Genomic DNA, 17,897 nt, shown 5'->3' with positions numbered 1-17,897 from the left:
TCATGCAAAAAATCAATGAAATCGTCAAAACCACAGTCCAAATACACACATGTACAGTCATGCAAAAATTCGATGACGTCGTCAAAAACAACCCGTCAGTTATATAGAGGATATTTAATGGTGTCTTCAGTAATAACAAATATATTTCACGAGTGTGGCTATTATTTTGATATTTTATACGAGTGCGCAGCACGAGTGAAAACTATCAAAATATTAGCCACAAGAGTAAAATATATGTGTTATTTCTGAAGACACCATTACATTTTCTATTTATTACATTTTTAAAGCATAAAACATGAAAAATGTAAGGCAGTAAAAAAGGGCGGGAATCAGAAGCGTAATAATTAGCGCCATATCCTAATGACGTCACACTTAACAACAAGGCTGCGCGCCATTTTGATTGGATACTCAACGCAATTCCGTCGTTTTCGGCTATTTTCTGGTATAATTGCTTATAAAAATGTTATTAATTGTATATTTATGTAAATACTTAAGTGTGAGTGCCAAACATTCACCATAACAACCACTTATTCTCCTGCCGCTTCATTTGAATCTGAACAAAAAATCGTTGCCTTTGAATGCAGCGAATAGGAGATACCGTTATGATTATTCAATTATAGCTTTTGGCTGAGGTTGATACCTGGATTTATCGACCCGAGAAAAGATATATTAACAGAGGACGCAGTCCGAGGTCAATATATCTTTTCTCGGGTCGATAAATCCAGGTATTGACCGAAGTCAAGGGTTACAATTGTTTTATTATTTTCAAAACAGTAATGTTAGCAATCTGAAAAAAGACAGCAAAAAGCTACGGAAGCGGGACGATAAGTTCGTTTGGAGACACGTCATTATTCTATTTTTAGAATGTAAAAACGCGCCCCAAGCCAATATCGGTTTTTATCGGTGGACACGTGATTCACTTCTGGCCAATCACTTATCCGAATTAATATGAAAAAATAATAATGGTCAATATCAAAAAGTGATATTTTCACACTATGAAAATATCACTTTTGATATTTGTCACAGTGTGAAAGATATCAGTTTTATCAAGTTGATAGAATCCGATATTTCACTGGCAAAAATGTAATAAATATCGTACACTAACGTAAGCCGAAAAACGTCGTCAAAACCAACCCTTCAGTCCAAATACACAATCTAGTCATGCTAAAACTCTATGACGTCGTCAAAATCAACCCGTCAGCTATTCCGTCTTTGCGTATTGCAGAGTTATCTTCTCTTTGGAGGAGGGATTGATTGTAAAGTCATTGGTTTGTGTGAGAAAATTACGTCGTTTTCTCAAAAATTGATGACGTTACTCTCACAAACAAGTGACGTAACAATCAATACCTGCTCCCAAGAGAAGATAACTCTGCAATATGCAAAGACGGAATATAGCGTACACTAACGTGAGCCGACAAAATCGATGACTTCGTCAAAACCATACCGTCAGTCAAACTACACACTCTACAGGCATGCTTACACTCGATGACGTCGTCAAAACAACCCGTCAGTCGAACTACACACTCTACAGTCATGCTAAAACTCGATGAAGTCGTCAAAACCAACCTGTCAGCGATATAGCGTACACTAACGTAAGCCGAAAGTTATCCTCATTTCGTGAGGATAACTTTTCTTTCATTTTACTAGTATTACAAAACTCGATGACGTCGTCAAAACTAACCCGTCAGCTAAATAACGTACACTAGGCTTAACGTAAGCCGAAAAACTCGATGACGTCGTCAAAACCAACCCGGTCAGTCAAAATACACTCACTATAGTCATACGAACACTCGATAACGTCATTAAAAATAGTTAAGAAAAGTAATCCTCACGATCAAAAGTCATCCTCATTTCGTGAGGATAACCTTACTTTCATTTTACTACATGTAGTATTATATAGGCATAGTGTATCTTGAGAGTGGGTATATAATTTATCCACACTCAAACACTATTCAAACATGATTCCCTGCCGACCGTTGGTTTTATCAATTTAGCATCACGATACATTTTTCCTCAATCAAATTATGCAGCTGTGATCTGCTCGACTACTCCGGAACCGAAATTAATGCAACTATCCAGGATGTTTTAATAAATTAGATTTGATTATCATACCTCTACTTATTTTACACTATACAAAAGTAACCACATAAACAAGCTATTTCCCCTCTAACTGCATGCCAGGGAAATAGTTCGTCTGGAGGGGTGAGACAGTTTTGAAACTATTTCCCTTGGAAAATGCGGGAAATTGAGTGACGTCGTGGGCGGGGCTTGACCGAATATTGACTAATCAGCGCAATCGAATTACGTCGGCAATTTCCGGCAATTTCCGGCCAGCGGAGCCGGTACTTCCTGGACCGACCTTCACCTCGCATTGTTGTTGTTTAGTTAACTGTTGAACAAATGTTGTCTAATAATATTTAGAATATTGTAAGGGAGTGTTTGTATCGGTATAATAAAACAGTTGAAGTATGGGTATTTCTGGATATAGCAAGTTTATGATCCCCCTCGTCCAGGACTATTCTTATAGTTCTGGCCTCGGGGGATCATAAACTTGCTATATCCCTCATACCCATACTTTAACTGTTAACTATTAGATTTAAACTATATTTATAAGAGAAATGATCAGGTAGGACTATTTGTAAGTTGTAACTGTCCATTGTTAGACCAGTAGTGGTCCATTATTAAAGCAATAATGACAAGCTACTGCTCTTTAATGAACAGTGACAGGTAAATATCAATCTTCACTGTACATTTTATTACTGTTTGTACCCTAGGAACAACGGATGACGTCACGACTTCGTGTTATATGACAATAACCATGCGAGGGAAATTCGAGTTTGGCCAATTACAACCGGTTTGTGTGACAAGCACATCCAAACAGCTTTCTCATATGAGTGAGTAGCACGGGCACAGAGGGAAACACCAAGAGATAATTGTATTCCGGAATTTTTATGAAACTGTCGTTATATATTATTTGGAGGTGCAAACAAGGTTATTGCTGCAAAATTCGTGAATAAAGTATTGAAACACAGGAAATTGGACTGACATTTAGTTAAATCTAACCTAGTTTATTATTATAGGGTAGTTGTTGGTCATTAGAACCACATCGTGTTCTGTAGTCTGTCCTATTTTAGGCTTGTGGATGTGTTCGTATTTGAAGTATTGTTTTATTTTAGAATGTCTTATATTCCATGTGCTATGTGAACACACTTAATCAACTAAAGGTCTCAAAGCGACACATGTTTCATAGGTTTTGAGTTGGAATGACATTTTTGTCAACACGTTTTTCTCTTGCTACCACTAGCCTTCCACCACTGGGTCGCGGGTTCGAGACCTACGTTGGGCAGTCGCCAGGTACTGGCCGTAGGTCGGTGGTTTTTCTCCGGAGTCTCCAGCTTTCCCCCACCACCAAAACCTGGCACGTCCGTAAATGACCATAGCCGCAAATAAGACATGAAACACAAACAAACCAAACCAAAGTATTCTCTTGTAACTTGGATATTCCTAGGCTGATTTACAATACAACGTTAGTAACATAAGCTGTTGATATACAAGACAGTGATAGCAACATTAGTTGTTGGTATTTTTATTGACGAGCTTACCGTCACAACAGTTACAGGGTTACACACATTTAATCACAATATACAGATGAGCACAGTGTATTACGTCAACTATAGTAGGTCAAGGTCAGACACAAATGCTGCCGCCTGTCGACGCCTTCAAAACCCCATTCCAGCTACATTTCAATAAAATTAAACTCATTATCGGTTCAGATGATGCTGTGATATGTTACATCGGGTTTTTTCACTTCGTATGAATGAGGATTTATGTTCAGAACAACGTTCAGTTCATCAAGCCTTTGGACGTAACCCTTAGATGACGTCATGGGTAGTAGTTGGACGTAAATGTTTGGTGCTAGGCAAGTAGGCCATGTCTGATCCGTCCCAGGGGCAGGGATGGGGCGGACATTCCCTGAACTACTTGGGTACTCAGGACAGCGACCACGCCCAGCATTACCCCACGGGTACAGCTGTACGTTCCCTGGCTGGTATCATCGGAAAATGTTCTATACAAAACAAAAACAAAAAACGAAAAAAGTCAAAAGTCAAAAGGTCATGAACGATTATTTAATTTTGTTTTTTATGCCTTAGATATTTCTCGTAATTTGATTGGCGCAGAGAAAATGGGCCGAACACATTGTCACCTATACTATAGATACAGAAACGATATGAACGCGAGTGGCCTAATCACCATACAGTATAACAATGGCGCCTGCTCAAAAATGACGTGCGCAAAGTTGATCATTGCTTAATGCACAATTTCTTCCATCCTCGAAATTCTAGGGGTCACGCTCACTTACGTTCTCGGCACCCTTGGAATTAGTCCGAATTATTCTGACGTTTTATCGACTTTTTTCATATCGGTTTGTCGTCGATTACCGTCAGAACTCCGGTCCTCTATAATATGCGGGAAATATGCGACCCGCGCCCGGAGCGCACTTCAAACTGATATTTTAGAAACAAATCGTCACTTTCACACACATGTCGCACATGGATCGACATCATCACATTCCAGGTCGAGATTAGTTCACACTAAGCTCATTCTATAAATAATCTACCAATTATGACACCGTCCTACTTTCGTAGCCTTGGCCTAGCGGGGGTGCCCCGGACCATACTTTGACCAGATACTAATACCACGGGTATTAATATTACTGTTACGACGGTTTTTGTAAAAAAAAACACCATTTATTTTTATGTACCCTGTCTCTCATTGTGGGTAAGAGGCATGTTACACTTGTTTATGCTATATGGATAAAACAATGAAGATAAAGATAACTGTTCTTACCCCTGTTCCGAGTGCTGGTTATTCTGGAAAGCATTGGCGCACGAGAAGAGATAGTTCTGTGGAAAATCAACAAACAAAATCAAAAGATCTGAAATTTTCCCTTCACATTATTAGTATATCCTGGCAAGCACAAAAAGAATAACTTACTTGTGGCTAAGTCTGCGTTTTCAGAATGCCATTATTAAATAGTACGTGCCCGATGTTTGAATACATCATATACAGCCACCTGTTTGTCATCCTCATCTACCAATCACATTGCATTACCTTTATAATACCACTCAACAACAAGCGTTATTTCTCTTATACCATAAACATGAACTGGACTCATTAGATGTTACTTACCAGACAGTAATCAACAGCTCCGGACAGTTTTGAAGAGACGTGTTGTTCGGATAGGGAGACATGGGGTTGGTCAACATGTAGGCCTACGTCAATGTTGGGAGGCTGCGTGTCGAGGGACTTCGTTGTGACTATCAAGGCCTTCGGTGAATATAACGGTAACTTTCTATGTCTTTCCGAATGTCTTGACCGACGCGACCTAGCCATGCCTCCAACCACCGCTTCGGGTTTCCTCGATGATTCAACTAAACCAAACAACGGCAAACCAAAGTTGTTTTCGGTTAAGTATGAATTCTGATGTCCTTGGATATAGTGTAAATTTAAGACATTTTCTGATATCCTTCTGTCCGCAACTCGCTGCTGTGCCCGGCGAGACCGAACCTCTCTACTTCTTCGGCCTTCTATACGAGAGTTTCTCCGTGACCGGCGTACTAATCCGTAGTTTGTCGTGAAGTATCTGGAAGTACGTGTTTGTTGTCTACCGGCAGAAGGACGGAGATTATGTCCTGTAAATGTTCTGTAATCTGTAATCTTACTTTCATCAGAATGTTTAGCTTCGGCAGCACGCGCTACCCTGAGACGACGGACTCGTCTTGTAGAGCGTTCTCTCTTTCGTGCTTGTTTATAACGAAATCTACGTTCGGTATTGACGCGCGTGACGTCACTTAAAAAGTTATTCTGATTATCAGTAAAATCCTTGAGCGCAGATCTGCGCGTTGCATCGTCATTGGAGCTGCGCTTAAGTCTTCGAGCTCTGTGTTGCGCATTTGTTAAGTGCCTAAGTGCAGACCTACCATTTCTACTATCACGACGGCTGTTCCGCTGATTGTATACTTGTCTTGATCCTTGACGAATACGTACATCGTTGGATCGTCTATATTTATTTATAATTTGACTAACACTCCGTTTCTCAGCCACGCGGCGCCTGCTGTACTGACCTTCCTGACGACGCCGCCTTTGCAGTATGACGCGGTTACCGTACGTATTTCTCACCTCTACTACATTATTGTCTTTAGTTACCGATTTCTCTGTGGTAACCTCATCTAAGTCCAGGGAGGTGTGTTGTTTTGATGGCATCATCTCATACTGCCGATCATTCGATGACTTTTCTACATTTTCCAAGTTAGTGTCTCTATTGTCAACATGGTCAATAAATTCACGAAGAAAAACAACTTTGCTTGTCTCGTCTAGACCATCGTTAGAGGAAATACGCCTGTATCCCCGTGTAAGTCTCGCTCTGCGGGCGACTCGCCTATCAGAATGAAAAGAATCTGATTTTTTATTGCGTTCTTTCCTAGCTTGCATAGTAAGTTGATCAATTACTGAAATGGTATTAAAAGCATAAGGTACAGAAATACGCATTGATTCAAACCTTTTTGTGACATCACGTCTTGTATTCCTACTAACTGGCCTATCACTATGTCGGAATCGACGACGAACATCAATCCGATGTCCCCGTTCATTCACCGGGAAACGAGACACAGTTGATAAACTAGCGTCGGATACTTCTCTAATACTTAAATGTCTGTCCCCTCGGGAACGGTGCACTTCCCGTCGAATATGTCTCGAAGACCTGCTTTTCGTTGATGCTCCTGTGAAGTGCATTACAGCTTGTGTATCGTCCCGATCAGTCGTATAACTACTGTCCGTATGGTACAGGCTCACTTTACTATTGTGCTGATAAGGCAATGTCAATACCCGGATGTCTTCTCCAGAATCCCGAATTGTTCGTCTGGTATAACTTGCACCGCGCGTATTTCGGAAATCTCGCCTGGAGAATCTGCTGTTCCGTTCCCGTTTATCGTTCCTATGAGTGGTTGACCTCGACCTGACACTAACGTCAACCATTCGGCGGAAGTTGCGCCTAGACTCCGGAGAGAGTGTCCGTCTAACTTGTCTTGATTCTACCTCTCTCCCCAAATGTGTACTATATCTACCACTCTGCCTATGTCTCAACACAAGTCGATGTCTTACAACGTCCCTGGTACCTCGATCAATCTGCCTGTCTCTCCTAGCAGCAGTGTGCCTGGCAACGTTCCTAGTATCTTTCCGCCTATGTCTCCGAGCAGTTGTTCGCCTGACCACGTCAGTTGCAACCAGATCTCTCCGCCTATGGCTCCTAGATGCAGTTTGCCTGACAACATCCCTGGTATCTGTATCCTTCCGCCTATGTCTCCTTGCAGCAGTAGAAGTATCCCTCCGCCTATGTCTCCTTGCAGCAGTAGAAGTATCCCTCCGCCTATAGCTTATCGAAGGATTCTGCGTGACAACGCGCTTGGTACAGGGCGGAAGTACTGTCGCTGAATCAATGCCTTTCTCTGTTGTTTGCACTGATTCTACCAAAGCTTCCTCCGTTACAGGACACGCGTCAGTCTGGTCTTGTTGGTTTATCGGCAGTTTCGATGGAATTTGCGGTCTGTTGTACTTATCAGCATCTCGTTCTAGAGCGTTTGGTGGCCGGTCGTTCTGACGAAACGCATGTTCTGAGCGAGCTCCCTGTATGAGAATCAATATCGATGCGACCAACACGCAGAACGACGTCACGCGCCGCATGACTGCAAAATAATCAAATTCAATTTTACTGTACAAAACCGGAAGTTTATCTTGCTTGTAACTGCATCAATTTTAAAAATAAATAAGGGGAAGTCGCTTCCAATATGTTATGTTATGATAAATAACAGTTAAACGTATGAAGGATATATCGATCGTGTATAACTTAAGTTGAGTAAAATGACATCTGAGACATCAAACACGCTTTTGGTCAACACTGGATTCAAATATAAGCTAAATATTACAAAAGCAGTGGCATCTTCTCTTGGCCTTTAACCTCTTCAGAGGTTCTTTAGAAGAAAACATTTGGTAAAAAGGGTTACACTTGAACTGAACACAATTGTGATTTTTGTTTCTTATAGAAATCTTCAATCTTTACAGACTGTGCTTCATGGCCATCATATTATCATGTACAGCGAGTTAGAAACCCTCTAATATTCAATAACGATGTTACGTTTCCTACCTATTCTGTACTACTATGTTTACAGCACTATCAAATGGATCTTATCCAATAAAAATGTAAACAACTAAAATAGTTTGTCGCCTTACGGAAATGGTTACCATGGAAATCACGACCTGGTTCCTACAAAAACGTGTGTTCCCCCGTTTAATAAAACAGCCACGCCAAGAAGATAGATATAATTGTTACATGTATTTAACGTAATTATAAAGATTGAAAGCATGGTGTAGTTCTGATCTATCAGAAATGTTAAGCCGTCGTTACACGATTCTCATAGTTTGGTCAGATTATCACGCAACACACATGTACCAGAGTAATTACTGACACGCCACGTCTTACAAGTTTTAGATTGGTTTTAAGCAAGCTTTTTACCAAATCAACATTCCTTCGATCACAGTGTAATATTTCGGCTGTTTAAATGATTCACATAAACTATATGTGGTCCAGATAATGACATAGCGAATTAAGGATCTTTATGAAATATTCAACTTAAGCAAACATCACAGGCAGCCGTATCTAACTTCTGAGAATTTGAGAATTAAGTTATTTTTGTGAGCTTGGTAAAGAACGTCTGATTTGATTTTCGTTTTCATTATGTATCTTCTTACACCTGTTTAATTGTTACGCTGGTAGTTGCCTTTGATTTATACTTATTTCATTTTCAGTAATTCCTAAACAAGCTACTGTAAGTGATATAAAGATTTCAAAGTTTATGATCTTTAACATGCTCTCCAACAAATAAGTCTGAAGATTGTATTCGCTACACTACTGACCAAAGAGTAATACAACAGAACCACCTCTAATCGTGTTTACGGATGAGCCCGTGTGTCTGTAACATTGCCAAACTCCCTCCATACGGATGAGCCCTTGTGTCTGTAACATTGCCAAACTCCCTCCATATGGATGAGCCCGTGTGTCTGTAACATTGCCAAACTCCCTCCATATGGATGAGCCCTTGTGTCTGTAACATTGCCAAACTCCCTCCATATGGATGAGCCCGTGTGTCTGTAACATTGCCAAACTCCCTCATTATGGATGCGCCCTTGTGTCTGTAACATTGCCAAACTCCCTCCAAAGATTGTAGATGTGTTTCTGTATCGACGTACTAAATTTATTAGATAGCTAGTGTTTCCTTCTTCGGATATTTTGTGTTTGCGTTTCCGATCGGACCGATAATATAGACAAACCGAAGTGTTGTTTTAAACACTCCTATCTTTGATTTGCCGACATTTTAAAATATAACCGTAAAAACTATTACAGATCCAACGCAACATTATAAATGCATACAAGACGATACTGTTAATGTGTATCTGATGCACTGAAGTACAGTCAAACAAAGCAACGGAAATCACACTTACCTTGAATGTCGTAGGAAAGGACAGCTGGGTTTGAAATAGAAGTACGTGATACACCGATTATATACCGAAATCATTTCTTATCATTTTGCGGACCAGTGATCAGCATTACATTCAATTTCCAGTTCCATCTCTGAGATAATTATAGCTATCTATTAGCAGCCCGTTTGCATTCATCTTCTCTGACGGGCCTCCCTCGCTCTGAAATTGCCTTCTCCAAAATAATGTGTCTAAGCCACCGGTCAATTTTTGTCGAGCTTGTAATGTTGCTTTATTAAGAATCGGTATCTTCCGCTCCGCTGGCGATTTTTGTCCTGGTGACGTCACATGCAATGCCCGTAGGCCCGTTTGCGCTCTTTGAGATGTCTAGTTAGTATTATAGAAACGCTTACATATAGTAATACCTCACAACTGTTTATTATTTTCATGACCAATATCTTTCTGTTTATAAATGTTATTCCAAAGGTGTATTGATGTATGGTGTTTTTCACGGATACATTTGATTGCATTAAATAATTAACAATTTCACAATGATCGTTTTGTAGGAGATAAGCTTGACACAATCTTAATTATTATTATAAAGCATATCAAAGTGAATTAGAGGAGGTAGGAAGGCCTGATGTATGTATCGTTTTGGGATGGTATAATGGGGAGGCGACGAGGAGATGCGTGAAGGGACAGAGTCGTCACACCTTTGTCACATCGATAGACAATACTACGCCGTTCTCTCAGCGCAAATACAAATGACCCTCGGGTTGCGATTTCCCTGTCCATGGACCACACCCATGGCCACAACCCTCTACTGTACACTGCTACCTCGGGTTGCGATTTCCCTGTCCATGGACCACACCCATGTGAGATTCTAATTATCTCCCTTGTGGACTAGTGTTCGGCTATGTTAGTTAATGCTATCTTGCAGTTGGGTTAATTTATGACGTCATCGGGATTTCGGTTTATGTTATTTAACGTTATCTTGCAGGTGGGCTAGTTTAATGACGTCCTCGGGTTTTCGGCTTATGGGCTAGTTTAACGACGTTATCCAGCTTCCGACTTAAGAGTACGTTATCTAAGGACGGGTTTGTTCGCCACACCGTGTTCACAAGAGTGCATTGTTGTACACCAAACGCAATCAAGTAGCATGATGTAACTACACTGGGTACACACCTTCTATACCTTCTTCTGAGGTAAAGCAGTCGGTGAAGACGCCATTGCTAACATGTCTGTGTCTGGACATATCGCGAACATATGAAAAAATACGTCAGACATCGGAAAATCCATCTAAGATCAACTTGGATAAGGTAGACACCGACCTATATAGAGTTTTAGTCAGTAATGCTATCAATATAGATAATCTACAGACCGCATGTTAGGCTACAGCTAAATTGGAGTCAGTCACTGTCAGACTAACTGAGAGCATAGGCAAGGCCATAAATATTGCAGCGACTGTAAGGAAACCTGTACGAAAATTAAATAAACGAACACGTACTGCAGAGATAATATCTGCAGAAAGACAATATATATATATATAAGGTCTGTCTACGCGCATGGAAACAAGCCGGGAAACCGAGACAGCAAGATCACCCAGTGGTAGTTAACAAGAAAAAGCAAATTGGACCTTCGCCGAAACATACGTACTCACGAGGCCAAGAAAAGAGACCGTATAAAATCTAACATCATGGAGGCTCGATCACATGACATGTCTCTCTTCCACAAACCTGTTAGTAAACAACGAGGTAGTACAGTTACAGCTATAAACCAACTCCAAGTACAGGACAGTACATAGCCACGCCATCAACTACAGACGCCTTTGATAACGAACACCATACACAGGCTAAGTAAGACCTGTTGCATATTCAAAATATGTTTAATTACTGTAAGCTGGATGATTCAGTTGCTGTTGACAGGGAGATGGTACGTAAAGCTGTTCACACCCTCAATAACGGTAAAACACATGATGTATACAACGTTGCAGTGGAGCATTTATCTATGGGGTGATGAGCTTCTGGACCTTCTAACTTTCGGCAGCATCCTCGGAATCATTAAAGTTTTGAAAACTAACACCTATATACAAGAAGAAAGGGAGAGAAACAACTGTGATGCTCGCCATTTCAAACGTCATCGAGTGCATTTTGAGCATTATTACAGATTCGACAAGAATCCACTACAACGGGGCTTTACGGCACATGTGTCCCCAATGAACTGTGCTCTTATCCTGCAAGAGGCCATCTTGTGAACCAAGCACTATAACAAACCAATATACATTACTTTCCTAGACGCCAAAACTGCATTTGATGTTTGTCATGACATACTCTCAAGAAAACCTTTTTACGGGGTGTAACCGGAGTACTTTGGACATTGCCGAATGACTAAAGCGTTGATGCTACTACCCTTGTTTCCTGGAACAACAGTGTTTCCAAACCATTCACTGTACAACAGGGCGTCAGGCAGGGAGGAGCCAGTGGTCAGCACGGAATCTTACAACATACACGTGGACAGCTTATTGGACATATTTCATATAGCAGTGCGCTCTGGCCCCACACCAGACATCTATAAGTCAAAACGTCTAAGTCCGGTGTTAGGGCCAGAGGAAATTCGGGCTACTACAGAGTGTGCGTTCCCCATTAGTAGCAGATATTTGTTCAAATCTGCAAGATTTTATCCCAGCCTGCACTATTTATCAACATCTATTAAGACTCCTATTACGCAGCTGTTGCCTTTTGTGTGATACTCTGCTTTCTGCTTTGGATGTATCTGTCCCTATAAACCGCCTTCAACTCCTAACATCCTAACACGTAGACTATGTAATCGACTACATGTAGTGAGTTGTGAGAAACTGAACAATCAAGCTGTTGCACAGTAGATCTAGAATAGTGGTTGCTCCTGCCCGTGGAGCCACCAGGTGTCCCCCCCCCCCCCCACACACACCTAGTTTATCATGAACTTTATTCTTACCAAGCATTGTATATACCTGTAAATGGTTTTATGGTGAAGAGACCCAATACCCTTGTTTTTACTCCAGTATAACGGAGGTTCTCGTATCCAAGGAGGGAAGTCTGCAACAGAACAGAACAGAACATGACCGATGACTTGTTAGAGGGCAACGAAAGATGGTCACAAATGTGATTTTTACGTTTGGTTTCAGTGAGAATGTTCCAATAATAACGTTGAACTACTTTTAGCTCTCTGTCTTCGTGTCTTCAGATACATTTTAGGGAGATGTGGTAATTGAATACCTCATCAAGCTTATAATGAGATTCGACAGACTTGTTGATAGAGCAGTATAATAAAGGGAAACATGGGCCAGAGAAATATAAAGCCAGACTTGGCAACTCACAAACACACGGTTAGAGCCTATTGTTCTCAGAGATCCGTCACGAGACTTTGGCTGCAATCTCGCATATAGGCGTTATTGTCCTTTTAGGCGTTTGATTGATACACAGTTATATATTTTGTTTTATAATTGCATAAAGTAATGAGTATTGGGGAGATTTTTTTACTTACGGACCGCAACAATTATTTTATAAGATAATAGAAGTCCATCTGAATGCTGAAATAGATGTATATAAAACACCCATGGGTAATTTAATGACGCACATGGTGCGATGAGGACTAAGTAGTGTGTTTACACGTAATTGTTATATGTGAGAGTTCATGTATGAATTTGACAGGGCATACATTAAAGCTAGTAGTATATACGTCTTTGATCATCAAAGAGAATATCATCTGCAGTAAGGAATATAGTCATACTGTCCGCCATATACAATTGCAAAAAGTGGAACAGTTAAACCGGTCGGACCACAGTTGTTCGTTTATTAAATAAGGTCAGACCTAGTAATATGAAGCTGAATTCAGGCGAGCCATGACAAAGTCTTGCAAGGCCTGCATAAACATTTGCATGTTCGCCAGGATTAATACCCGAAATTGTTACATTTTTAAACGGACAAACCCGTTACCGGTTGTTCAGCGCTTTAAGGTCGTCATCAAGTTTTTGGCTTGTGACATTGGGTTTTCTCCCATCCTTTCTAGGTGTGTCTCCCGTTTTACCCGGAAAAAATCAGCTTGTCACCCCCTGAAGGGATATAGCCTCGTGCCGATTATAAATTAGCACGTGTTCAATTGTGACGTCATTAAAATGTGTCACCGATAATTGTGACGTCATCAAAAGTGAATTACGATATTCATACCCCACATGTGTTTTTGTTTATAAACATGGCAGACTATTGTCAGTGGAGTTGTGACTGAAATAAAAGTATGGGAAAAATAATCATCCCCTACCTTGAGGGTGTAACAGACACATCTCCAACCCTCGGTGTATTTTTTTTGGTGGTCTTACCATCGGGTTAGACAACCAAAAAACATCACCACTCAAGTAGGAGATGTCTCTGTCACACCCTCAAGGTAAGGGAAGATTCTATTAATCTCCCTTGCGGACAAGTTTCCATTACGTCATCAAGTTTTTGGCTTATCAAAGAGTATGTTATCTAGCAGGGGTCTAGTTTTCATGATGTCATCAAGTTTTCGACTGATGTTCGAATGAGTTATCTCCCTTGCAGACTAGTGTTCATGACGTTATCGAGTTTCTGGCTTGTGTATATACAAACTCATGGATCACCATCCGACTTACTATGAAGCATCCTTGAAACTACAGAGACTGAGCCCAAAATGGAGAAGTATTTGCAATAATCGTTTTATTGAGTTCTTTTTGCAATGATTGCTTAAATATCCTTTCATCTTCACTAGTACTGCTCCCTATTTATTGTGAAATCAAATCCGATAGTCGTAGTCATCGACTGCTTTATTTCTCTTTCGTCAGCTTTGTGTGAGGGAGTATATTTTAGTTCTTTTTCATGACTTTATCTTCAATTTCAATTCAAGTTAACTTTGATAAATTTATTGCTTTAAAATCAAATGTTTTCTTTTCAAAAGTGTTTGACAATATTGATGATTTTATCATTACCATTAGAATGGCTCACTGAGGAGGCTTGTCTCAGTATAAGAACCACTCCTTGGTAAGGGTTTCCCTGAGGAGGCTTGTCTAAGTATAAAAACCACTCCTTGGTAAGAGTTTCCCTGAGGAAGCTTGTCTAAGTATAAGAACCACTCCTTGGGAAGAGTTTCCCTGAGGAGGCTTGTCTAAGTAAAAGAACCACTCCTTGGTAAGGGTTTCCCTAAGGAGGCTTGTCTAAGTATAAGAACCACTCCTTGGCAGGAGTTTCCCGGAGGAGGCTTGTCTCAGTATAAGAACCACTTCTCGGTAGGAGTTTCCCGGAGGAGGCTTGTCTCAGGATAAGAACCACTTCTTGGTAGGAGTTTCCCGGAGGAGGCTTGTCTCAGGATAAGAACCACTTCTTGGTAGGAGTTTCCCGGAGGAGGCTTGTCTAAGTACAAGAACCACTCCCTGGTAAGAGTTTCCCTGAGGAGGCTTGTCCAAGTATAAGAACCACTCCTTGGTAAGAGTTCCCTGAGGAGGCTTGTCTAAGTATAAGAACTACTCCTTGGTAAGAGTTTCCCTGAGGAGGCTTGTCTAAGTAAAAGAACCACTCCTTGGTAAGGGTTTCCCTGAGGAGGCTTGTCCAAGTATAAGAACCACTCCTTGGTAAGAGTTTCCCTCAGGAGGCTTGTCTAAGTATAAGAACCACTCCTTGGTAAGGGTTTCCCTAAGGAGGCTTGTCTAAGTATAAGAACCACTCCTTGGTAGGAGTTTCCCGGAGGAGGCTTGTCTAAGTACAAGAACCACTCCTTGGTAAGAGTTTCCCTGAGGAGTATAAGAACCACTCATTGGTAAGAGTTTCCCTGAGGAGACTTGTCTCAGTATAAGGACCACTCCTTGGTAAGAGTTTCCCTGAGGAAGCTTGTCTAAGTATAAGAACCACTCCTTGGCAGGAGTTTCCCGGAGGAGGCTTGTCTCAGGATAAGAACCACTTCTTGGTAGGAGTTTCCCGGAGGAGGCTTGTCTAAGTACAAGAACCACTCCTTGGTAAGAGTTTCCCTCAGGAGGCTTGTCTAAGTATAAGAACCACTCCTTGGTAGGAGTTTCCCGGAGGAGGCTTGTCTCAGGATAAGAACCACTTCTTGGTAGGAGTTTCCCGGAGGAGGCTTGTCTAAGTACAAGAACCACTCCCTGGTAAGAGTTTCCCTGAGGAGGCTTGTCCAAGTATAAGAACCACTCCTTGGTAAGAGTTTCCCTGAGGAAGCTTGTCTAAGTATAAGAACCACTCCTTGGGAAGAGTTTCCCTGAGGAGGCTTGTCTAAGTATAAGAACCACTCCTTGGGAAGAGTTTCCCTGAGGAGGCTTGTCTAAGTATAAGATCCACTCCTTGGTAAGAGTTTCCCTGAGGAAGCTTGTCTAAGTATAAGAACCACTCCTTGGCAGGAGTTTCCCGGAGGAGGCTTGTCTCAGTATAAGAACCACTCCTTGGTAGGAGTTTCCCGGAGGAGGCTTGTCTAAGTACAAGAACCACTCCCTGGTAAGAGTTTCCCTGAGGAGGCTTGTCCAAGTATAAGAACCACTCCTTGGTAAGAGTTCCCTGAGGAGGCTTGTCTAAGTATAAGAACTACTCCTTGGTAAGAGTTTCCCTGAGGAGGCTTGTCTAAGTATAAGAACCACTCCTTGGTAGGAGTTTCCCGGAGGAGGCTTGTCTCAGTATAAGAACCACTTCTTGGTAGGAGTTTCCCGGAGGAGGCTTGTCTAAGTACAAGAACCACTCCCTGGTAAGAGTTTCCCTGAGGAGGCTTGTCCAAGTATAAGAACAACTCCTTGGAAAGAGTTTTATTTAGTTTTAGTAACATATTCATATATACATCAACATTTAATTATAGATACATCAAATATTTATATATAGAAACCAGTTTATATAACAAAACACAATCAAAGTTTAACATACAAAGTTTAATGGTTCTTTTTACACAAGCATGAAGTGACAACTTCATAAATTAAATGTCATACTTACATTCAAGTATGGTACCAATAATATACAATTGTACAATAAAGTATCAATGTCATACAATTGTACCATAAAGTATCAATGTCATACAATTGTACAAAAAAGTATCGATGTCATACAATTGTACGATAATGTATCAATGTCAGACAATTGTACGATAAAGTATCAATGTCAGACAATTGTACAATAAAGTATCAATGTCAGACAATTGTACAATAAAGTATCAATGTCATACAATTGTACAAAAAAGTATCGATGTCATACAATTGTACGATAATGTATCAATGTCAGACAATTGTACGATGAAGTATCAATGTCATACAATTGTACGATGAAGTATCAATGTCAGACAATTGTACCATAAAGTATCAATGTCATACAATTGTACAATAAAGTATCAATGTCATACAATTGTACGATGAAGAATCAATGTCACACAATTGTACGATAAAGTATCAATGTTATACAATTGTTACGATAAGGTATCGATGTCATACAATTGTACAATAAAGTATCGATGTCATACAATTGTACAATAAAGTATCAATGTCATACAATTGTACGATGAAGTATCAATGTCACACAATTGTACGATGAAGTATCAATGTCACACAATTGTACGATAAAGTATCAATGTCATACAATTGTACAATAAAGTATCGATGTCATACAGTTTGACCATCAAGTATTACAGGAATCTAATGACAATTTTATGATACACAAAGTACCATCACTTGACCCTCCTAGACTTTCTTCAAGCGTTCAATGAACACAAACAAATGAATTACAAAACAACTGTACTGATGCTCATTTTTCCAATATAAATCTCGGAATACACAATTATGTTATAACACACTTGGTAGCTCATTCTCAACTAGTCCTTGTTGAAATCACAAATAACTAAAATGCTGATCACGTCACTGTAGTCCCAGACTGTTGATGTGGAATAATCACGGGTGATGTACTATTCCAGGTAGGTACACATTTGAAAGCTCTGACGGAGTACTATAAATCCATGTTTCTGTTCACATCTATACTGTTTATTAGCAGCACTGTCTGTTGGTTCCTGTTCACTGTCAATAGAGAAACATCTGAGTAGTCATACAACAAGAGGCCCAAGGGCCTTAGCGGTCACCAGAGTTATATCATAGGTACTGGTAGCTTTATTTTATTGTTAAGATGTGATGTGGAAATCTGCATGTAAACTAAGTGAAATACAATACTTGTCATGTCATCAATGGATAAGAATTTGAAAATATTGGTAAATGTTCCCTTTGGGGCCCCGCCCTAGCCCCTGGGGATGGGGCAGGAATCCTAATTTTACAAAGTAATACTCTCATTTACCCAAGATGATTCTGACTAAGTTTGAGCAATTTTCTGCTGAAAATGGATAAAATATAT

The 17,897-nt window shown here is 40.4% G+C and overlaps 2 protein-coding genes across 3 annotated transcripts in view; both read right to left on the bottom strand.

Moving 5' to 3' along the window:
* Positions 1 to 3,581: 3,581 nt before the first annotated feature.
* Positions 3,582 to 5,665, bottom strand: LOC110460351. The gene is made up of 3 exons (XM_021513216.1): positions 5,191 to 5,665; positions 4,849 to 4,904; positions 3,582 to 4,066 (listed from the first exon to the last, which is right to left on the bottom strand). Exons 1-3 carry the CDS (start codon positions 5,392 to 5,394, stop codon positions 3,916 to 3,918), a joined length of 411 nt encoding a protein of 136 aa, XP_021368891.1. The 5' UTR covers positions 5,395 to 5,665; the 3' UTR covers positions 3,582 to 3,915.
* Positions 5,666 to 16,422: 10,757 nt separating this feature from the next.
* The window catches only part of LOC110460362 (39S ribosomal protein L21, mitochondrial-like), a 16,744-nt gene continuing 15,269 nt past the window's right edge, over positions 16,423 to 17,897 (bottom strand). For both annotated transcript variants that reach the window (XM_021513230.1, XM_021513231.1), the window contains one exon: positions 16,423 to 17,569. In XM_021513230.1, the coding sequence (XP_021368905.1) occupies positions 17,502 to 17,569 (68 nt within the window). In that variant the 3' untranslated portion in view covers positions 16,423 to 17,501. The remainder of the gene's footprint in view (positions 17,570 to 17,897) is intronic.

Source organism: Mizuhopecten yessoensis, unplaced genomic scaffold (assembly GCF_002113885.1).
Source record: "Mizuhopecten yessoensis strain PY_sf001 unplaced genomic scaffold, ASM211388v2 scaffold10363, whole genome shotgun sequence".
NCBI lineage: Eukaryota > Metazoa > Mollusca > Bivalvia > Pectinida > Pectinidae > Mizuhopecten > Mizuhopecten yessoensis.
This window is presented reverse-complemented; position numbering and strand designations above follow the sequence as displayed.

Coding starts and splice junctions, on each gene's coding strand:
- LOC110460351 (XM_021513216.1), bottom strand. CDS start 5,394: ATGGCTAGGTCGCGTCGGTCAAGACATTCGGAAAGACATAGAAAGTTA. Junction 4,905..5,190: donor GAGCTGTTGATTACTGTCTG/GTAAGTAACATC, acceptor GATTTTCCACAG/AACTATCTCTTCTCGTGCGC. Junction 4,067..4,848: donor AACCAGCACTCGGAACAGGG/GTAAGAACAGTT, acceptor TGTTTTGTATAG/AACATTTTCCGATGATACCA.